General features: G+C 47.1%; 2 protein-coding genes across 3 annotated transcripts; one reads left to right on the top strand and one right to left on the bottom strand.

Annotated features, from left to right (window-relative positions):
- Positions 1 to 1,830: 1,830 nt before the first annotated feature.
- On the bottom strand, positions 1,831 to 16,390 carry MUCL3 (mucin like 3). Of its 2 annotated transcripts, XM_049092527.1 has the most exons (4): positions 16,242 to 16,390; positions 15,277 to 15,366; positions 4,420 to 6,413; positions 1,831 to 3,932 (listed from the first exon to the last, which is right to left on the bottom strand). In XM_049092527.1, the coding sequence occupies exons 3-4, from the start codon at positions 5,416 to 5,418 to the stop codon at positions 3,786 to 3,788; spliced, it is 1,146 nt and encodes a 381-aa protein (XP_048948484.1). In that variant the 5' UTR covers positions 5,419 to 6,413; positions 15,277 to 15,366; positions 16,242 to 16,390; the 3' UTR covers positions 1,831 to 3,785. The 2 variants fall into 2 exon arrangements, with proteins under 2 accessions (XP_048948484.1, XP_048948483.1); XM_049092526.1 differs by lacking the exons at positions 15,277 to 15,366; positions 16,242 to 16,390 and adding an exon at positions 13,327 to 13,539.
- Positions 16,391 to 20,036: 3,646 nt separating this feature from the next.
- Positions 20,037 to 21,075, top strand: SFTA2 (surfactant associated 2). Its single transcript, XM_025418130.3, has 3 exons — positions 20,037 to 20,402; positions 20,652 to 20,740; positions 20,887 to 21,075. Exons 1-3 carry the CDS (start codon positions 20,342 to 20,344, stop codon positions 20,971 to 20,973), a joined length of 237 nt encoding a protein of 78 aa, XP_025273915.1. The 5' UTR covers positions 20,037 to 20,341; the 3' UTR covers positions 20,974 to 21,075.
- The last annotated feature ends 812 nt before the right edge of the window (positions 21,076 to 21,887 follow it).

Genomic DNA, 21,887 nt, shown 5'->3' with positions numbered 1-21,887 from the left:
GCTGGGGGCAGGGGAGGTACATAACTTTTGGGCCCCTTCTCTCCAGGGAGAGGCATCTCTGACAATTTAGGCAGGTAGGAACAGGGAAGGAGAGAGAGCAAGAGACTCAACATGTCAGAGGAAAGGAGACCCATCACTGGGACCAGAAGTCAGCAAAAACCTGTTTTCTCTGGGGATGTCTTATTTCTGGAACAGAGGCCTTTGTAGGAGGCAGAAGTGAGAAAAATGAGGATGACTGGGCCCCAGGTCATTGGATCTTCTTACCACACCAGCAGTCACTGTCCAGAAACAGGTGTGCTGGCACAGTCAGCTGCAAGGGGCACTGGTGCTGGCACAGAGGGCAGAGCACTGTGACTGAGTCCAGTGAATGAGTCTCAGAAGGTAACAGAGGCTGTCAGGACAGACCCTGGCCCAGTGGGGTCAGAAGAACGGAACTCTGGGAAGTCCAAGGGGCTGAAGGGGAGACCTGGCCTCTGGAAGAAGGAGCTGGATGCTGTCTTGCACAAACCTCAATACACTTTGTTCCTTAGATGGTCCCTATAACATCCCACCCATCCAGGTCCCGCTGCCACGTTACACTAAGGAACAAAGTGTAATTGAAAGTGAAGTGAAATTGAGTTGGGAGAAGAACTCTGATCCCAGAGCCGTATGGGTTTGAACAAGGTACTTCCCTGAGTCTTGGTTTTGCCACCTGTACACAAGTGTACTAAAGGAGGGTTCTTGGAGGATTGAAACCCATGCTGCGGTGAAAACTTCCCTTTAGTCCGGAGGTTTGCGGGTGGGGGGAGCGCACCGCCAGAGTCTGAGGCTGTGCCAGCTTGGGCAGGTGCGCCCAGGCTCCTTCCGGTGCTGGAGCAGCGGGGGGCACCCGGGGCAGTGCTGGGGGCTCCCCTAGGCCAAGTGGAGCCTAGAGGGAAGGGAGGGCCGAGGCTTCGAGGCCCCGGAGCTCACCTCCTCACCTCTCTGCCCTCCCGCTGGGCGCCCACCTCAGCTCCAGGGGTCTTGGGCATTGATCTCTCCTGAGGGGGTCTGGGTGGGGTGTGGTGTTTAGCTTGTAAGGAAGGAGCCATTCCCTCCTTACCCCTCATCATTCACTTTTCTCTAATGAGAGCCCATCCCTGGAGCTTGTCAGAGGGTTTCTCCCTAGATTTCCAAGTGAGCATCAGGGAGAAAGAAGGGAGAAGGGAGACTGTTAGCCACTGTGTTCGGGCTCATAGTTCCTGTTACATTTGGAGAAACTTCCACACTCCCAGAACATATACCCCTTGACCCCCAATGCTCCAGTTGGGTGCCTTGGTGGAAAGGCATTAGGTTGGATGTTTGACACTCTGGTGGGGGGCGCTCAGAGGTGTTCTTGCTTAGTTTGGTTTTGTTTTTTAAATTAGGTCCAGGCTGCAGAAATTCAATGATTAGAAGCTAGGGATAGGCGGTATCTGCTTTCTTCTGAGAACCAGTGACACTCCTGTCCTGGCAGCTGACACATGCTCAGTCACCATTTGCCCAGATGACTAAAAACCTGGCATCCTTGTCCTTTTTTTCTCAGGCACCCCAGCCCTCTTCCAGAACCAGGTGTCCCCCTCTGCCTCAAGGCTCCTTCCAGGGACCTAAGTCTGGGGCCCCTCTGACATCTGGAATGCCACCATTCTGATTCAAGATATAATTCTGCCTTTAGCAGAGCAGAACTCTGGTGGGAGATTCAGAGGTATCCACCCAACCTGGAGTGGACCCTGGTAAATAACTCAGTGACAAGGAGTGTCCATGTTAGGACCACCGTTCATGGTAGACTTCTAGCTTCCTGCAAATGAGAATGCCAAAAGTAGCAAAAAGCACTGCATTTTAAAAAAGTTTTTATTGTATTTATGAGAGACACACAAAGAGAGGTAGAGACAGAGGCAGAGGGAGAAGCAGGCTCCATGCAGGGAGCCCAATGTGGGATTCGATCCCCTTCCCGGGATCATGCCCTGAGCCCAAGGCAGATGCTCAACCACTGAGCTACCCAGGCATCCCAACCACTATGTTTTGATTCCAAATGAAGTTCAAACTGGAAGGCCTGTGGCAAACTGAAATGTCTTTCTGGTCAGGGAGGTTGCTGATCCTCCTTTGGTATAAGTGAGAGCCAAGGCTACGTGGATGATGAGCGATGGTTCTGCTGGGACTGACATTTGGGCATGGAATGGTTTTAGAGCAGGGCTAGTGTCCTAACATAAACTTGGGATATAGTAGTTGCCCATAAATATCGGGTTTAATTCATTAGAGTGCTGTTTTATTCTGTGTAGTATTGCCTTGTGATATCTCTTATTATGTATTTAATTTTAATTTTCCTATATTAGTATCCTGATTGGCAACCTTGTCTTATACTTCTTTACAATCCTCAACAGAATTTATAATAGGTGCTTAGAAATACTTGCTAATTAATTAACACATTTTCTCCCTGTTTTGTCACCATGCAATTAAGCCCAGCAGGAACTCAGGAGTGACTCGTCTTAGAAGCAATAGAAATTCAGCCTCCTCTTCCATGACCCTCTAAAGAATTCCTGTTCTCTAGCCCCTCCTGCTTAAGATCATCTGTAAGGTCACAGCCAGAGTCAGGAACACCAGTCAGGACTTCTCCCAACTGATAGTCCAGAAATTATGATGTCCTTACTTTACAAATATTTTATACCTTATTATAAAAAGACCAATAAATAGGAAGCTCTCTATTATCTGTCTATTCTTTCCCCCTCTGCCAAACACTAATAGGTAAAAGGGCTTTAATGAGTAGGAGAGAAAATCCAGATGAGATACCTACAAAGAGGAAAATCAGAATCTGGGGTGACTGTGTGAGGAAGAGAGAGAATGGGGGCAATGGAGAAGGTGAAAAGGGAAAGGGAAAAGCCTGGACTGGCTTTTGGTAAAACAAATAGGAAAATAAATGATGAGTGGGGAACACCATCATGGAAGTCCTGATGGGGATAAATGGGTAAGACTGTAGGCCAAACAAAAATCCCTCCCTGCATGCCACTACAACCCATCAAGCCAAACAGGCAAGATGCCTACTGTAGACATTTAGAAAAGCAAAAGGATTCAGGGGGATGAGGGAAGAATTATCTAGATGAGAGATATTTATGATATTTTCTGGATTTTTCCTTTCTCCCAGGTATGGAAGATGGTGAAGGAAATAAGTCCACTTAGGCACTTGATGGGATGAGCACTGGGTGTTATAGGTTGGCAAATTGAATTTAAATTAAAAAAAAAAAAGATAAAAAGAAATAAGTCCTCTTTTTTTCTCAGATCTTACTTATTCATTTTATTTTTTTTTTTTACTTTTTTTTTTACTTATTCATTTTAAAAAGGAGGGGATTAAGTGTCCTGGGAACTGAAAGACAAGCCTGCTTACTACACACACAGTCTGAGTAATAGTAGATGGAAATATAGATTGGTCCTGAAACCCAACTTCCAGTCAGATCTGGGGCATTGCCCCCAAACTTCCTTTAGCTATGCTGCTCTTCCCAAGACTTGGTGTCCTATTTTGGTGCCCATCCCATATGTCCATCAAACAGCTTTTCATTCTGAAACCATCATCTTCTACACATGCTCATATTATTCATTCCTTCTTTTATATCTCCCAGACTCACATCTTCTTGCTTATCATCTCATCCCTAGACCAGTTTCAATAAGAACACAGCAGATGAAGGGTGAATGCTGTTAACTTTCCATACTTTGCCCTTCCCGGAGTCTAGGAATTACAAACGGTGAGTCTAACTCCTCATGGAAGAGCATGGAAGAGCTGGGCACTTTCTGAGAGATCACCGTGGGGAAGTGATCTGGCCCATGCCAAGAGTCTGCTGCTCCATCAGGTGGACTGGGTAGGAGTTAGGGCCTCCATCATCTTCTGGGTCATTGTCCTCCTTGTTCTGGATCAGTGCCTGGCGTGTTTTTGTCATATAGGAGACCTGTGATTAGGAGAAAGGAGAAATGGGCTCCATCTGCTATGTCACTTGCTTCCTCCACACCCATAACCCTTTGATTCTATTATTCCTGATCCTCGACCTTTAGCTTCCTCCTTTCCCAAGATTCCATCCAAACCTTGATCCTTATTCCAGCCCCAGATCCCATGGGCTAAGCTCCAGATTTCATCTCCAATTCCCTCTTCTGTCCAATTTTCCTTACCTTTATATCCCCTATTCTCACATCCCAGATTCTATCGCCAATACACAGTTTTTCCCTATTCTACATCCTTTATTCTCATGCCACTATTCATGCCCCATGCATCACTGTCTTTCCCCATCGTTTTCGCCACCACTACCCCTATATTACCATCCCCTCAACACCACAATGTCTCTTTTTCTGAGCTTATTACACCCGCTGGTTCAGATCCATAATCTCTCATCAACTTCCTATCTGATAGATTCACTTCCTTGTAGCATCCCTGTCCCTTACCAAGAAGATAAGGCTAAGGAACATCAGGAAGAGAATCACAGCCACCAGGACCACAATAACTATGGCCCAGGCAGGGAATGAATCATTCTCCCTCCTTCCTCCAGCATGAACACCTCTGTGTGAGCCATCTTCATTCTGATATGGATGGCTTTCATTGTCTGGGATCTCTGACATGGTGGAACTCAGCTTCATGTGAGAGGTACTGGTGGTCTTCCCGCTGACGGTGGTGGTCTTCTCCCCAGGATTCTTGAGTCCTCCCAGGGCTCTCGTGGTCTTCCCGCTCGCTGCAGTGGTCTTCCTTCCATGGTCTGGGGGCCCTTCTGCGGTACTGGTGGTCTTCCCGCTGACGGTGGTGGTCTTCTCCCCAGGATTCTTGAGTCCCCCCAGGGCTCTCGTGGTCTTCCCACTCGCTGCAGCGGTCTTCCTTCCATGGTCTGGGGGCCCTTCTGCGGTACTGGTGGTCTTCCCAATGACTGTGGTGGTCTTCTCCCCAGGATTCTTGAGTCCTCCCAGGGCTCTCGTGGTCTTCCCACTCGCTGCAGCGGTCTTCCTTCCATGGTCTGGGGGCCCTTCTGCGGTACTGGTGGTCTTCCCGCTGACGGTGGTGGTCTTCTCCCCAGGATTCTTGAGTCCTCCCAGGGCTCTCGTGGTCTTCCCGCTCGCTGCAGCGGTCTTCCTTCCATGGTCTGGGGGCCCTTCTGCGGTACTGGTGGTCTTCCCAATGACTGTGGTGGTCTTCTCCCCAGGATTCTTGAGTGTTCCCAGGGCTCTCGTGGTCTTCCCACTCGCTGCAGCGGTCTTCCTTCCATGGTCTGGGGCCCCTTCTGCGGTACTGGTGGTCTTCCCGCTGACGGTGGTGGTCTTCTCCCTAGGATTCTTTAGTCCTCCAAGGGCTCTCGTAGTGTTGGCTGGAGTGGTCTTCTTTCCATCATCCTTGGGCCCTTCTAGGGCTCTTGTGGTCTTCTTTCCATGGTATTTGGGATCTTCTGGGGCTTTCATTGTCTTACTGCTGGCTGGAGTGGTGTTCTGTCCATGTTTCTTGGACTTTTCTTGGGTTGTTGTGGTCTTCCCATTGGCTGATTTAGTCTCTTCTCCATGTTTTGTAGACTCTGCTTGGATTCTTGGGGTTGTCTTATTAGCCAATGTGGCCTCTTTCCCATGTCCCAGTGGGCTTTCTAGTGATCTTGTGGTATTTATATGAGCTGACGCAGTCCTTTGTTTGTGTTCTGTAAGTGTTGTTAGTATTTGTGTAATCTTTTCAATGGGTGATGTGATCCTGTTTATGTGTTCTGTAGTCTTCCTCACAGTCTTGCCTGAGGCAACCGTAGTTCCGGAACTAGCAACTATTTTACCATCTTCAGCTCCTTCTGACCTTTCTGGGATTCTTGTAGACTTTGTGACTGCTGTGCTTTTGCCTGAGGAAGATGTAGGTATTTTGTTGATCTCTGTATTGACTGAGGTGTGGACAGGAATTATGGTCTTGTGTGAAGTAGTGCTTTTACTGTCTAAAGTAGTGATGGTGTTTCCAAACGATGTTGCAGTTTTATGTATGTTTCCTGTACCTATTTTGCTTACATTGGGCTTATTGCAAAATGGTTTTCTCTTGGGTGCTAGGGTTGAATATTTTGCACCAGACAGTCCTTTATGTGTGTTAGTAGAGTCATTAGGATCAATAGGGCGTCTATTCTGGATATTTGGGTTTTTTCCTTGATTGCTGGGTTTTTTTTCAGAAGAAGGAGAAACTTCATAATCACTTGTAGAATTTTGAGGGTTATCTATCGGTTTGTAAGTTGGCTTGATATGGTGTGTAGTATTGCAATGACTTTTTCGCTTATGGATTTCTGTAGATTTAGTGAGGTCTAGAGGGTTGTGGCCTAAATGAAGAGCAGTATAATCAGAGAGTGTACTATAAACAAGGCCTGAAGTAGGAGGTAACAAATGATCAGATGCTGGGGAAACACCAGTTTTCTGAAGTTCTCGAAATGCGGTAGCACCTGTGAAGCAAGAAAAGCAAATAAGAAACTTCCATTATGTTCTTTCTTGCTTCTCTGCCCACCTCTATCTCTAAGGATCCCTTTATTACCTTAGGTATATCTCCCAGCCAGTATCCTCATAATACTATGATATATAATCCCCACTGTCTCCTCTAGTCTCTGGACCTTTGTTCAGGTGGTGCCTTCAGCAAAAATGCCACCTCTACTCTTCAGTTCTCAATTTCAGACCTTTCTGGTTTTCTGGCATCTTTCCAGATCCCTCCAAGCACATATGATCTAGCTTCATCTGAGTGCTCAAAAAATTCTTTGTTAATACCCTTTCCTGCTACTTTCAACTTCACATTACAGTTATTTGTGTGCCTATCAACCTCTACCTCCTGCCCTGCCTATCAAATCATAAGATTTTGAGATCAGGTATTAACTGTCATTTTGCTCCACAAATGCTCCTTTAGAATTTATATACTTATGGAATGGAGTTCCCTTTACATTACAGAGCTGAGAGGAAAGAGCAAATATCAGAATTTCCATCTTTCCTTAACATTCCAGCTCCATCCCAAATGTAACTGTGAGAGACTGAGTAAGATTTCTGGCAGAGCTTCCCATGGGTATTAATAAGTAGATACAGATGATGAATGAGAGAAAGATAAGAAGTGAGATGGAGGGTGGGTATAGGAGGGAGATGGGAAATTTTCATTTTGGTGTTAAAGTTTGGTCTGAATGCAGAGAAGTAAATGAGATGACTCAATCCCTATGGTTCCCCCCAGCCCTTCACACACCTAATGCCATCTGGAATAAAGATCACCCTCCTAAGAGAAAAAGATATCTGCTTGGGGGTCTTGAGAGGAGTGAATGAGGCAGCTGAATTCTGGAAGGGACTGACTATATTTAAGGACAGGGTGTGAGAGAAAACACTTCTATCAGTGAACAGATATGGGCCTTAATTATGTGGAAAAACAACCAATGGGGACAGAGGAGATGTCTCTGATACCTAGCCAGGAGATCGCCAAAGAGTGAGAGACTGTTGTTACATAACTGAGATTTCCAGTCTCTGTTAGCTCAAGGTGGAAACCAGAACCTGGACCCATTCCCAATCACAGAAAACCATGATCCACCCACCTCCCTGCTGCCAAAGAGAGTAGGAGGCTGGGGAACCCCTTGAAAGAAATATAGGAGGGAAAAGAAGAGGGTGAGGGTACTACAGAAGCCCAAGTCTCTGAAGGGATTCAATGTTAGGGAGATAAAGGAGGACTGAATTATCAGGCTCTTACTCTACTGTGTTAGTTCTATTCTTTGATTCCCTCAGCAACAATCCCAGTTATAGCTGCTGTTCATTGGCCACATTCTCTGGGCCAAGATCTCAGGTGGTTGCCTCATAGACATTCTGATTCTGATTTGCCTCATAGACATTTCTGGATTTTCTTCTAGAGTGACTGATCTCACAACCTCCCAAAAGGTGCCTTTGAAGCTATCAGTCTCCCTATTTTACAGCCAAGAAAATTGAGTTTCAAGTTTTACACTGGAAGAATGGTGCCTTGCACACAACTCCATAGCTATAGCCATGGCCAACCTCTCTTGCATACTTACTGTGAGACAGGCAGGTCATATGAATGAGGACATGTATTAACTCATTTGCTTCTGAAAACAGCCCTTTGAAGTTGAGAACTATTCACTATTCTTCCCTTTTTATAGATAAGTATACAAGATTCAGAGAGGTTGAGTAATCTCCCCAAGGACATCCCCCAAGTAAGAAGTTGAGCCAAAGTCCTGGGTCCCCAGGCCCAGACTGGTTAAGACTATATTATACAAACTATAGGTCAGCCCAACTGTTGGGAAAGGAAGAACACTGGCATCTGTGGAACCCCTAAAGAATGCTGTTTCTATATTTGTTTATTTAATCTTCACCACAAACCTATAAGGACAAGTATATGACCTTATAGTTTTATAGATAAGGAAAGGAAGTTCAAAGAGATTAAATAGTTGGAAAAGTCAGTCTTCTCACTAAACCTCAGATGCTTTTATTTTTTATTTATTTATGTTAGAGAGAGTTGGGTGAGGAGAGAGGGAGAGAGAGAATCTGAAGCAGGCTCCACAGTCAGCATGAAGCTCTACACTCAGCACACACAGGGCTCAGTCTCATGACCCTCTCTCTGATCATGCACTGAGCTGAAATCAAGAGTTGGTTGTTTAACTGACTGAGCCACCCATGCATCCCCATCCCAGATGCTTTTAAATGTGATAAGGGATGAATAAATATCCATAGAGTGAATAAATGAGCAGTAGCAGCACAGTGGCAAATTCCACTGGTCTTAAAGAATCAGAGGACAGGATTAGAGTTTAGGCTTTGTCCCTCACCAGATTTGCATCCTTGCTTAGGTCACTTAAATATTCATGAACTCCACGTCCTTAACTGTAAATGACAATGATGTCGACTACATCAGCTTGAGCATAGACGATTCTTTAAAGTGTTTCTTGAATCCAAATTGTAGTCTTTGAAACAGTCTCATACTTTGCCCTTTTCTCCTGGTAAGGGGAGCCTGATCCCGTGATCTTCTGCAGCCCCTGCTATCTCTCCTGACCATATGCCCATGAGGCCTGCCTTGACCACCTCTTCCAAAAGGCAGCCCACATTCCTGGGCCACTTCTCCTTGCTGTGTTTTATCAGTGTGACACTCATCATTCTCTAGTACATAATGAATACTTCCTACAATGGCAGGGATTTATATTTGTTTTATTCATTGCTAGGTCCCCAGCCTAAAGGAAGCACTTTATACATATTTGTTGAATAGGTGATTGACAGAATATTTTAAGACTGATGAAAACTCTTCAGAAACAACCTTTCCTATGCACATTTAAGTTAAAAAAAAAAAAAAGCAAACATAACTGTGACCTCCAAAGTTTGGAAAACCAAAGGGTAATTTTTGTCATGTGAAATGATTGAGCCCCTGAGATATTAAAAGAAGTCCTGAAGCATACCGGTTCTGGGATATTGGTTGTCATATAACCCCAGGTGCCACATAGTCAATAACTAGACTCAGATAACTAGATCTTAAAATTCCAGACCTACATCACACAATTGTTGAACCATCGATTATAAAATCTGGAATCAAAACTCAAACAATTCCTTGGTTCTGAGCTTAACCATAAGGCAAATCAGTGACTAATACTCCCCGCCCCCAACCATGAGGTGACTATCTCTTCTCCCCAGTAGATCTATCTAGTAGCAGTTTTAGTTCCCTAGGAAGTTTTCACCATGAGATATTCATTTCACTGACCACAATAATGGTCTGAAAATAACTTTTTTTGGTCACTGATAGGCACAGGAAAATCTGGCTTTAGCACAAGATACTGGAGGTGGATGCTCAGCCTGGATTAAAGAATGAACTGTGGAAGGAGCCTCAGTGTCCATCGAAAGATGAATGGATAAAGAAGCTGTGGTCTATGTATACAATGGAATATTACTCAGCTATTAGAAACGAGAAATACCCACCATTTGCTTCGACGTGGATGGAACTGGAGGGTATGTATGATGCTGAGTGAAGTAAGTCAATTGGAGAAGGACAAACATTATATGGTCTCATTCATTTGGGGAATATAAAAAATAGTGAAAGGGAATAAAGGGGAAAGGAGAGAAAATGAGTGGGAAATAACAGTGAGGGTGACAGAACATGAGAGACTCCTAACTCTGGGAAATGAACAAGGGGTAGTAGAAAGGGAGATGGACGGGGGGATTGGGTGACTGGGGGACGGGCACTGAGGGGGGCACTTGACGGGATGAGCACTGGATGTTATGCTATATGTTGGTAAATCGAACTCCAATAAAAAAATATACCAAAAAAGAGAGAGAGAGAGAGAATGAAAACAAATCCCACAGCATCAAAACTATGTGCAATTCCAAAGGTCTGTTCAATCTGTTTCATTATATTATTTGAAAAGACGGTGGATATCCAGGTAGGTGACTCATGATACAGGGTCTCTATCAGAGCAGCCTTGCCCAAAAGAGGATATCTAATGTTTCTTGGTGTCCTGTCCCTAAAAAAATGGCTTACTTCATATGTAATAATATGGATAAATGCTTGAAATGTCTATAGAGCATAAGCTCATTATGTGACCTAAAACTCAGAGCAAAAAGAGTAAAGAGAAATATACTCAAATGGTTGCCTGAGTGGGGAACTGGAGGGTATTAGGAGAGATTTTATTTTTCTTTCTCATTTTTTCAATTTTCCAGTTTCTATAGTGAGCATATATTATTTCTGTCATATAAATTAAACCAAGTAACATTTATTTATTTATTTTTAAAGATCTCATTTATTTATTCATGAGAGACACACAGACATACACAAAGGCAGAGACACAGGCAGAGGGAGAAGTAGGCTCCCCACTAAGAGCCTGTTGTGGGACCCCAGGATCATGACCTGAGCTAAAGGCCGACGCTCAACCACGGAGCCACCCAGGCGTCCTAAACTAAATAACATTTAGTGTAGGAAAACAACCTTTTTAGATTCTCTCCAAGACCTCAGCCCCATTTGTGCTCCCCTCAGAGATAATTTAATCTAGTTTCTGCACCTCTGGTTCTATGACTGCAGACCCTGGGGTTCTAAGATTCAGTTATCTGAGTCTGGGTATTGACTAGTCCTGTGGATAAATGGGAGAGAAGGTCCAGAACTGTGGGCTAATGGTCTATATGCAACCCAGTCACCCCTCCTCTCTCTACCCTGGCCTTACTCCCTGCTGGACATAGTCATGTGCCCAGTGGGACCCACATTCCAGCTCCAACTTGACCCCATCCCAGCCTTATCCCAGTCTCAAGCCCTCCTGACCTATCATCCACTTGCTCTTCTCTACAGGATCTGAGCGTCCACTGCCATGGCCCTTCCCTCAGCCCTCCCCTCCCTCCCACCCAGGCAACATGCAGAGAGTCCAGAATCTCCTGGACTGGAATTTGGATCTCAAGTCTTCCCTGTACCTGTCTGTGCCCTAGAGCAAATCTCCCTCAAAAGTGAATGTGTGGAGCAGCCCCAGTGGCGCAGCGGTTTAGTGCCGCCTGCAGCCCAGGGCGTGATCCTGGAGACCCGGGATCGAGTCCCACATCAGGTCTCTGTATGGTGCCTGCTTGTGTCTCTGCCTCTCTCTCTCTGTCTCTATGAATAAATAAATAAAATCTTTAAAAAATATATTAAAAAAAAGTGAATGTGTATGGAGTTGATTCATGACTCATGCCCTTCTACTCTGGGCATGAGTAGATTCCTCTTCCTGTGCAGCAGCACAAAGGAAGGTGTTGGAGAGCAGCAGGTGGGATAGCAGCCTGACAGGAAGCCTGAAGATTGGGGGGCTGAGGATGGCTCTGGTGCCTCTGTCCCCAGACCCTTGAGGTAGGGGAAGGACATCAAGTCAGGGCACAAATAGAAGGGACCACTAAGACCTAGCAGAGGCAGCTTGAAGATTTCTCAGCCCTACCATCCACCATATGTTTGGTCCCCACACCCCTATCTGAGCTGAGCCCCAATGTGACCTGAGCTCAGGGAAGGAGAAACTTCCTCCAATATCACCCTCAGTCAAACACTATTAGAAGAAGCACCTTCTACCTGCCCTGCCCCAAATATTATCTGGAGCATCCAGACTCACAACTTTCTGGGCCCTGGCTTGCAATCATCAACATCATTGCCATGGATAACGGTATCCAGTACTTAGTTTTTCTGAATCTATTTGTGTGTGTCTGCCTTATGAAGACCCTTCTTTGAATCATCCAGGTCCCCTCCAAGCTGCCCCTGTGTTGGCCTCTCCACTCCCTGGGGTCAGTCACAGAACTCTTTCTTAACTAAGTGAACTAATTTGATGATTTAACTTGTAGGCTCTGTTTTGCTCATTAAATTTTTCTTTCTTTTTTTAAAGATTTTATTTATTTATTCATGAGAGAAAAAGAGAGATAGAGAGGCAGAGACACAGGCAGAGGGAGAAGCAGGCTCCATGCAGGGAGCCTGATGTGGGACTCCATCCCGGGACTCCAGGATCACGCCCTGAGCCAAAGGTAGACGCTTAACTGCTGAGCCACCCAGGGATCCTCTAAACTTTTCCATATACATTTTTTCACCAAAGCCCTGGGTTGTTTCTCAACTATTTGTAGGGGGACAAAACCATACATGCCTTATGGAGCTGCTATTGGATTAAATAAATGAATGTGGATGAAGTGCCTAGAATAATGCCTACTACCACACAGGAAGTGCTCAGTAAGCATCATCTATTGGCATTAGCCAGGTGTGAGGAAGTACAGAATAGTTAAATGGGCCAGACTTCAGAGTAGAACCAAGGTCAGCATAGAGCAAGGCTTCTGGAAAGAAATGCACCCTGTGCCTCTTGAGGGCAGCAGGCAGTGTGGAGTGTCAGACTCCTTGTTCACTACCCTCTAGCTGCACGACTTTGGACAAGTCCCTTTATCTCTCTAGGTCACACTCTCCTCACTATCAAGTGGGATATTATTAATCACCTCAGGGGATTTGAGGAGATCAAATGAGATGAAGTATTGTGAGCACCTGTGAGTTTCTTGCACATAGCAGATGCTCAGCGAATGTCAGGTCCCCACTGCTATCTACCCAGGACTGCCAGCCTGTACAGTGTCTTTATGTAAACTGGAAGAAGCCCCTTTCTGGGTGGAGGCAGGCTTTCAGGCCATGTCTTGAGAAGCAGAGCACAGGCTGGGTTTCATCTTCTACCTGCCCGTTAGCCAGCAAATTTGAGCAATGAACACCCTAGGCAATTTTTGCAACAACCCTGTACCCATACCCCTTCCCATCACACATTCACCTGTTGTTCATTTCTATGATTGTTCATTCAACCCTATTTCTTCTAAGAAATAATCCCTCTCTGTCTTCTGTCTCCCTGTATTATGGTGACCCATTTGCCTCTAAAGGCAACTTACCTGACTCCCAAGAACCTAGAAGGAAGAGGAGGTAGCACTGGAGGCCGAAGGTGGAGCGGATGCAGAGGGCTGCCTGGGCCATGTTGGAGTTGGACAGCTGCTTGGGACCATGGGCTGGGGTCCCCTCAGCTTATATGGGTCCATATTTGACGTCATGGGGGCTGGGGCTCCTCAGCCTAAACCTTAAACAAATGGAACCACCCCACCCCACAGGGGTGCCCTGATAACGGGAGACCGCAGCTGCTGCGTCATGGAGCCAAGCATCTGGGTGCCTGCTGAATGGGTGGGATCTGGGAAAAGGGACACAGAGGGGGCAGACTCTTGACCCAGCCCCGTGAAGGGAGAGGGGACTGGGTAGGGGCGGCCTCCAGGGCTCTGAGGAGGTAGAAAGCAAATGGCTTGGCTCTAGAGGGACTGAGCTTTGATGAGTGGGACAGAGGGGATCACTGGGTGCTCAGGTTCTGGGAGGAGATCCAAATCCTGCTTCTTCTCCAGCTTCACATTTGCCCTCCCACCTCTCTCACGTCAGCCTGGCTCTCCACACCCCTTACTCATACATGGTCACTCTTTTTTCCCTGGGTGGAGCTGTCCATGAGTATCAGGTGAAAGAGCAAAGAGGAAAGCCCTCACGTGACCCACTACTGCAGAGACAGATGCTTCTAGATGTTCAGAGATGACACAATAAGATGTGGAAGCAGTGGAGACAGTGAGAGACAAGTAACAAGACAGATAAAGAAGCCCAGGATATGACATCACACACTTCACCAAGGATGCAGACAGGACACAGAGGTTGAGATTTATCTTTGGTGGAGATGCTTGGTGAGCAGGGGCTCTGACTTCAGCCTACCTCTCCTTTCCCCCTCCCACATCAGCCCAGCAGCCATCTCTTTGCCTCCAAGCCACCATCTACCCCTATAGAAATGCATCTCATTTCTAGGATCTCCTGGAGTCTCCCTCTTTCCTTCCTCTTGATTTCTTGCCTAAAGCAAGCATTAGTTCAGAAGACTGTCAAACTTCATTCACTGGAGTCCCAAATGACAGTCTCTGAGGCTGGAGTTGCAGTGGTGGACAAACTACCAAGATCAAGGAGAGGGAAAGCCATAGGTCCAGGTGTCCAAGTCATCACCCCTCTATGACTTGCTTCATTTGTTCGCAGTGGGTCTCCTGTCATGTAAAGTAAGCACCCTGTAGGCAAGGTCTTTGCCCTGATCACTGCTGCTTCCCTATCACCTGAAACAGTGCTTGGTACACAGTAGACAATCAGTAAGTAGTCAACTATTGCAGCTGTATGCAGTGGGTGCCTGGATGGCCTAACGCCTTTCTGGAGGAAGTACAGCAGGCAGAGAGAGGGGAGAGGGTCAGGATCTACTGGGCCTCAGGGCAGTGAGGCTCATGGCAGATCTGAGGACCTAGACATCTGAATTTCTCTCGTCATTTGGTATGATTTGTCCCTAAGCCCTAGGCAGAATGGAATGAGTGAGAAGAGAACAGGTCACCTGCTCATTAATGCAATTAATGGGAAATTGATGAGGCTCCATGGCATCAGGCCAAAGACTGACTCCTCAGAACTGGGCAGCCTGCCTCCCAGGCAATGCACCCTGCAAGATGGCACAAGGTCACAGCTATATTGGTAGAGCTAGGATTCAACACCCAGGTTAATGTGATCCAGAGAGCAGACAGATCTGCACTACCTAGAGTTGAATTTAGTGTCTCCGTGGCAGCCTCCAGCCCTTCCCAGCCTCTCTTTCGGTGGCCCCAAGTCCTCATCCCTGCCTGGTCAGTGTTTTAGCCACCCAGACAAGGTTCCCTTATCCCCCCTCACCTCTCCCAAAGTGTGACAAGCTGTCATCCTTCTCCCTTGAACTCTTGTTCTTCTCAAAGTCCTGGAATGCCAGGTCCCAGCCCCACTGGCCTTTGGGACCCACACATTTGGGCCACAGCTTCACTCACCTTCTTGACACCATGCGGTAGGCTGACCATTGCTGTCATCACAGTGAGAGTGATCAGTAGGATGGCCCAGTCTGGGATGGAACTCTTCTCCTGAAGAAGAGAGGAATAGCGACCAAGGCTGCTGAGACCTCACCCCCCAGCTTCCCATTGCCCTCCTTCTCTTTTCCTCTGGGACTCTGATGTCTATACAACTCAGAGACCACAACTCTCTGTGGAGTTCTCTCCTATAATCTTGAAAAGAGAATCTCAATGGAGGGTTTTTTTAAGGGCTTCCTTCCAAGTTGCAGCCACCTCTTCCCCAGCAGCTGTGGATGCATTCTGTTGGTCTCTAAACTCCTTGCTGACATCCACATCTTTCCATCTTTTTGAACTTTCCTCCAATACCTCTGGCTTTGTTGTCTATGTCTCTCTCAATCAGCAATGTGTCTGCTATGAGGATATCCAGGTAAGCCTCTCTCCTTCTGAACTCTGGTACTTCCCACCACCCTGGCCTGATGCTAGCTATCAAGGGGAGCCAGAGCCTGTTGCCCTGTGTGCTCTCCCCTCATTTCCTGCTCTCAGCTACCTGGGGGGAGCCTGGCCATGTCTCCTCTGATAGGAACATAGGAGAGAAGAAGATGCAACAGAGGGAGGAGGGGGAACAGGATCCTTGGAGGGGATGTTTCTTGCACCAGAAAGACAGATCAGGCCATGAGGAAGGAAGTTGGAAACTTTTTAAGGAAGTAGTCAGGTAACAAATATCTGGCTGTTGGTGTGACCAGAAGCTCGAGGGAATACCAAAACCCAAACCCCTTTAAGAATTGTGGACATCCTCAGACATGCTCAAAACACAGTTGAAAGCAAGCACTCATGCCTGTCCCTGCATTCCTGTCCCAGAGCCAGGACTGGCTGCAGAAGAATAAGAGAGAATAGGCCCAACCAACATCTTTACTGGTAAATGATCCAATGCAAATAAGGGCACTTACTGGTCTGGAGGCTGAGCTCAGAGCACGTGGTGGCCACTCCAGCTATTATGGAAGTAGAACCTCTGGAGATAGCCAGGCTGGGTGTGGAAGGCCAGGCACAGTGGGAGCAGTTCCAGGGGCTGCTGTGAGGGAGACAGGTCCTCGAAGGCCAGAAGAGATCAAAGTAAGAGCAGAAGCAGAAACTATGTCCAGTGCCCCCTCAGTCAAAATCCTAGCAAGTTGTTGGTACAAGTTGATGAACTGATTCTATGAAAATGAAGACTGAGAATGGCCAAGAAATCCTAAAGCAAAAGAGAAGTAGAAGTCTTATCCAGGGATCCCTGGGTGGCGCAGCGGTTTGGCGCCTGCCTTTGGCCCAGGGCGCGATCCTGGAGACCCGGGATCGAATCCCACGTCGGGCTCCCGGCGCATGGAGCCTGCTTCTCCCTCTGCCTGTGTCTCTGCCTCTCTCTCTCTCTCTCTCTGTGTGACTATCATAAATAAATAAAAATTAAAAAAAAAAAAGAAAACAAAAAGAAGTCTTATCCTACCAGATCTTGAAACTTGCTACAGAATTGCAGTCATGTAGTACTGTGGCACTGACATAATAACAGACAGGATGGAATAGAATCCGGAAATAGATCCACACCTGCATGCTCACTGGACTTTTGATAAAGGCACTCACACAATTCGATGGCGGGCAGAGAGGGAGGGTCTTTGAAATAAATGGTTCTGGGGCAACCAATTATCCGTAAGGGAATAGATGAACCAACCTCTATTGCACTCCATACACAGAAATTAATTGAAGATAGATCATAGGCTTAATTTAACTTAATAATGTAATTTAATTTAATAGGCTTTAATTTAATAGGTTTAAATTTCAGAGCCTAAATAATAAAGCTTCCAGAGAATACATAGGAGAATATTTTTATGATCTGGATGTAGGCAAAAAAAGTCTTAGGTAGGATACAAAAGACACTAACTGTAAGAGAAAAAATTTGTAAACTAAAATGCAGAAGGGGGGGGCCTTTGTATAGCAACCAAGGCCATAGCACTGCTTCAGTGAGGTTCTGGGGAACTGTCAACTTACACATGGCCAAGCACAACACCGCCCCCCCACCCCCGGCCCCCGCCGCCGCCCCGAGCCACAGAGCCCTTCAGAGCTGGATTGAGCAACAGAAATATCACCTGGTGGAGCCGAGACTGTTACCGCAGTGCTCTCAGAAATGGTCGTATCTGAAGTCTGAGGACTAATGAGAAAACGCCCAGAAGTTGAAGAACCTGGTGAGAAACACAAAGATAGTGCAGAGACCGTCAGAGATCTCCCTAGAGACGGTAGGGAGACTGGCAGAGACAGTGGGGAGAGCAACAGAGATGGTAGGGAGACTTGTGAACACAGTGGGGAGACTGGCAGAGATCTTCCCAGAGATGGTGGAGAGACTGGCAGAGACAGTGGGGAGACCAGCAGAGATATCCCCCAAAATAGTTAGGAGACTGGCAAAGAAACTTGTGTCTCCACCTGAGTATACGGGATGTTTTAGAACAACTAAAACAAAACATTCAAGAGCCTGAGGGACTCTCAGAGGTAGTCAAGATGCCTGCAGGTACTGTGTTTCCCCATGAGCAGCTGAACTGTTGGAAGAAAAAGAAAAATGAAATAATGGGGTTAGAAGAGTTGACCATCTCCCTGGGTCCAGAGCCCACATCTTCATGCCAACACCCCTTTCCAGAGGTTGGTGTTCCTGCACGCAGAGGAACAGCACGAGTGCAGCATCCACTGTGTCTGTTGGTGTGTGCCCTTCCAGGTCCATCTCCCTGGCTCTTTAAAGAGTCTGAGTCTGATTTCAAGTCTCAAGTGAGCCAGGTATATCGGGGCCTCCATCAGGCCCATGATCTCTGTCCCCAAGAAGAGGTCACCAAGCTGTCCCCGGAGGATTAACCTACCCCAGCCCGATCCCAGGAAACACTGAGCAACAAGGAGAGTGAGTGAGAGAGGCTGAAGACTCCCCTACCTGGCCCTCAGGCTCTCTCCAGACTTGGGACCAGTCTTCTGTGCCCAAGTCAATCTCCAGCCCAGAACTTCCTCAAAGGGAAGAGTCCTCTTGCTCCTAGAAGTACAACCATTGGGGTTGAGGATATGCAGGTCCCTTGGGGAAGCAGAATTTGAGAGCTAGATGGAGGTAGAGAATGTCAAGGCCTGGGGCCTGCATCTGACCTTTGGGAGACCTCAGGCAGGGTAAACACCTGAGCCATCTCTGATCCAGTTGGCAGAGCAGGGGCAAGGGGAGAAGAGCAGCACCAGAGAAGACCGGAATTGTGTTCAGAAACCATGTAATGCAGAAGTTCAGAACCTAGCTCTGAAGCCAGACTGCTCTAAATCCACTGCACTGAAATCCAGTCCTCCCAACCTGTGCAACCTCCAGCAAGTCATGTGACCTAAATCTTTGCTTCTTCATCCCTTTTTTTTTTTTTTTTTGCTTCTTCATCCTTAAAATGGGGTGATCTACTACTGACTTCAAAGGGTCATTACAAAGGAACATTAAAGGAAATCATGGTTCTAATGTTCCTAACAAACAGCAGTGCCATCCATGACTATATAGAAAGAGTTGGAGCACCAGCTGGGAAAGTCATAACAGTGCCCCCAACTGTCCTCTTAAGAAGACTCAGATGTGGGGCAGCCTGGGTGACTCAGTGGTTTAGCGCCGCCTTCAGCCCAGGGCCTGATCCTGGAGACCTGGGATTGAGTCCCACGTCGGGCTTCCGGTACATGGAGCCTGCTTCTCCCTCTGCCTGTGTCTCTGCCTCTCTCTCTCTCTCTCTGTGTGTCTCTCATGAATAAATAAATAAAATCTTTAAAAAAAAAAAAAAGTAAGAAGACGACGACTCAGATGTCCCAAAGCATCTCTCTGTGCTCCTTCTTTCTATCCTCTGCTTATACCTCCAGTGTCTGCTCGTGTTTCAGTCCATTTATTCTTTCCACTCTTGTCTACTTGCTGTCCTGTGCAAGTCTAGGTGTCCTTGAATGCCTCACTTAATATGTATGGTGTAGACAATGTCTCCTTCCGTCCCTCCATTTCCTTGCTTTTGCTTTTGGCTTCTTTCCCTGACTTTGCCCAGTGGTCTCACTGCTTCTGTCCCTCTGTGCTTGGGCCCACTGGTTTTTGAGGGAGGAGGGCGATAATACATAAGCATGCAAATAGGAAGACAAAGGACATGTGCTTTTGTGTGTTCCGGGGGATTACGTGACTCATGTCAATCTGTTGAGCTTGTCCCTGTGTCTGGCATAATGAGGGATGGGTTCTAATCTCTCTGCTACTGACTTACTATGTGACCTTTGTGAGTCATATGCCCTCTCTGGGCCCTGGTTTCATAATTTGTAATGAAAGATGGTAAAGCGAATGGGCTCCAAACTCTCCACATCCGTGCTTATAATGCCTGCATCTACAACCGTTGATTGGGAGGACAACTGTGTATAAGGCAGGGGGCAGAATGATATTTGATGAAACTTGTGTCTCCACCTGAGTATATGGGATGTTTTAGAAAAACTAAAACAAAACATTAAAATACGAAAAGTTCCCCCTTATGCAGATTTCTCACCTAGAAAGCCACTGTGCCTGGGGGAGCAGGATACCTGGGTTTGGGGAGAAACTTGGTATAATCTACCCCTCCCTTTGGGCCTACATTCCTGAGGCCTTTGGTGGCATGAAAGATGATATTAATTGCAGTTAATAATTAATCCCTAAAGAGCAAGGAGAGGCCCAGGCCTGGGTGGGGCCCAGAGGCCTCCAGGAAGGACACCTCCTTAACTTCCCTCTCTGTAGGACTGGGCACCCTCCCCTTCAAATCTCCAGGCATAGGGGAGGGATGAGGCACAGGACTGAGGAAAGGGGATCGAATTCTATTTTCCCCAACAGCCCAGTGAATGGCCCTCTTCTGGGTCCTCAAAGCCTTATTGGGAGAACTGGAAGATCCAGTTACCCAGCTTCCCTCTCCCATTTCCCCCCAAATACCTGGGCTAAGAATTTAGTAGAGTGTAGAAGGCAAGCCTGGTAAGGAGAGGCCAGCCAGAGATTCGGACATCTCTCCTGTCCATCAGGGAAGCAAGAATCGAGGTGGCCACAATGGCGGCCGGGATGTCCTTCTTCCTCTTCCTGACTTTCCTGGGCACCTCACAGGCAACAGGTGAGGGCCAGAGGGCTTGATGCTGGGTGCTCATCTCAGGAAAAGGCCAAAGAGGGGAGTGAGAGGGTCAGAGCTCTTGGTCCCGAGCTCTTGGTCTGGGGCTACACTCCGACAGGGCTAAGGTCTGGAAGGGCATTGTCAGGGAAGAGGAACTGGGGGAGGGGGAAGCAGGGAAGGAGGGGGTGCCCATGTCTCTGAGGGAATTTGGCCCTAATTACTGGGCCCTAAGCTCTATTTTTGGATCCCTAGGGCCAGGAATGACTTTGCAGCTGAAACTAAAGGACTCCTTTCTAGCAAATTTCTCCTACAATTCCAGCTTCCTGGAATTGCTTGAGAAGGTAATTCTTTGGGAGGGGAAAGACAGGGCTTGTGAACTCGAAGTGTGTTTCTGACTCAGTGTGGGCCTCTTTTCTGGGTCTGGCCAACTCCAATGGATGAGTGAGAGCCATCTTACACCTTCCCCCTAACTCTTTCTCTCCCCCAGCTCTGCCTCCTCCTCAACCTCTCATCAGGGACCAACATCACCTTACATCATGCAGGATCCCCACACCATGTCACCTGCAGAGTCTGAGAACCATCGAAAACTGTGTCCCCCTCTTGGCCCAGGCATTTGGCCACCGAAGTACAAGAGGGCTGCCCTAACCCTGAGTGGTAGTAAATATGCTGAATTCAATGACTTGCCTTTGTGGGTTAATGAGCAGAGGGGTGGCAGGAAAATGGAATTGGACACCAAAATCTCTGACTCTCTCCCTTATTAAGCAGAGGGCTTCTGGGATGGACACTCTCCCTCAACACCAGTGTAAAAGGTCTAGGAAGAATATGGGGAACTTTTCTGAACTGTTTGGGGACACACACACCACATTTCACATCCGCATGTGCATGAACACACACTTCAAGCTGAGATCTTCAGAACACCTAGGAATAAAGGAAAGAAACCTGTGCTGAATCCCTACATTGTTCCAGGCTTGATGCTTTCCCATTTCGATGCTTGCAGCAATCTTGAACATAGCATAATAGGTGTCACTATCCAGTTTTACAGATGAAGCCTGAGGCTAACAGGAGGAAAGTTATTAGCAGCAGACAGGTCGGACATGAGACAAATGCCTAGGCTTAAGCAAGGTTTTCATTTCATCTCTCTTTGCTTAAGCTTTAGGGCTGGGAGCTCAGGAGCCCAGAGACAAATGTGGACAGAACAGTCCCCAGACATGGGTCCCCCTGACCCAGAGCCCCACACAGGTCAGTTAGAGTAGAAGGTGGGGGTGGGAGGCAGCTCCAGTAGGAAATGAGAAGTTCCACCTGTGAAGGGATGGCCAGCCTGGCATAAGAGGTAGGGAGGAGGGCAGGTGGGGAGGAAAAGGGGGGAGCAGAGCTTGTACTGGCTGACTATGAGGACATTCAGTCCTACAGGCCCACACTTGAGCCCCAGGTGAATTTCTTCTTGGAGCCTCCATCTTTTCACCTGCAAAATGGGGATGATTGATAGTA

The sequence above is a fragment of the Canis lupus genome, chromosome 12, assembly GCF_003254725.2.
Source record: "Canis lupus dingo isolate Sandy chromosome 12, ASM325472v2, whole genome shotgun sequence".
Taxonomy (NCBI): Eukaryota; Metazoa; Chordata; class Mammalia; order Carnivora; family Canidae; genus Canis; species Canis lupus.
The sequence above is the reverse complement of the archived record's forward strand: the minus strand, read 5'-3'. Positions and strand labels throughout refer to the sequence as shown.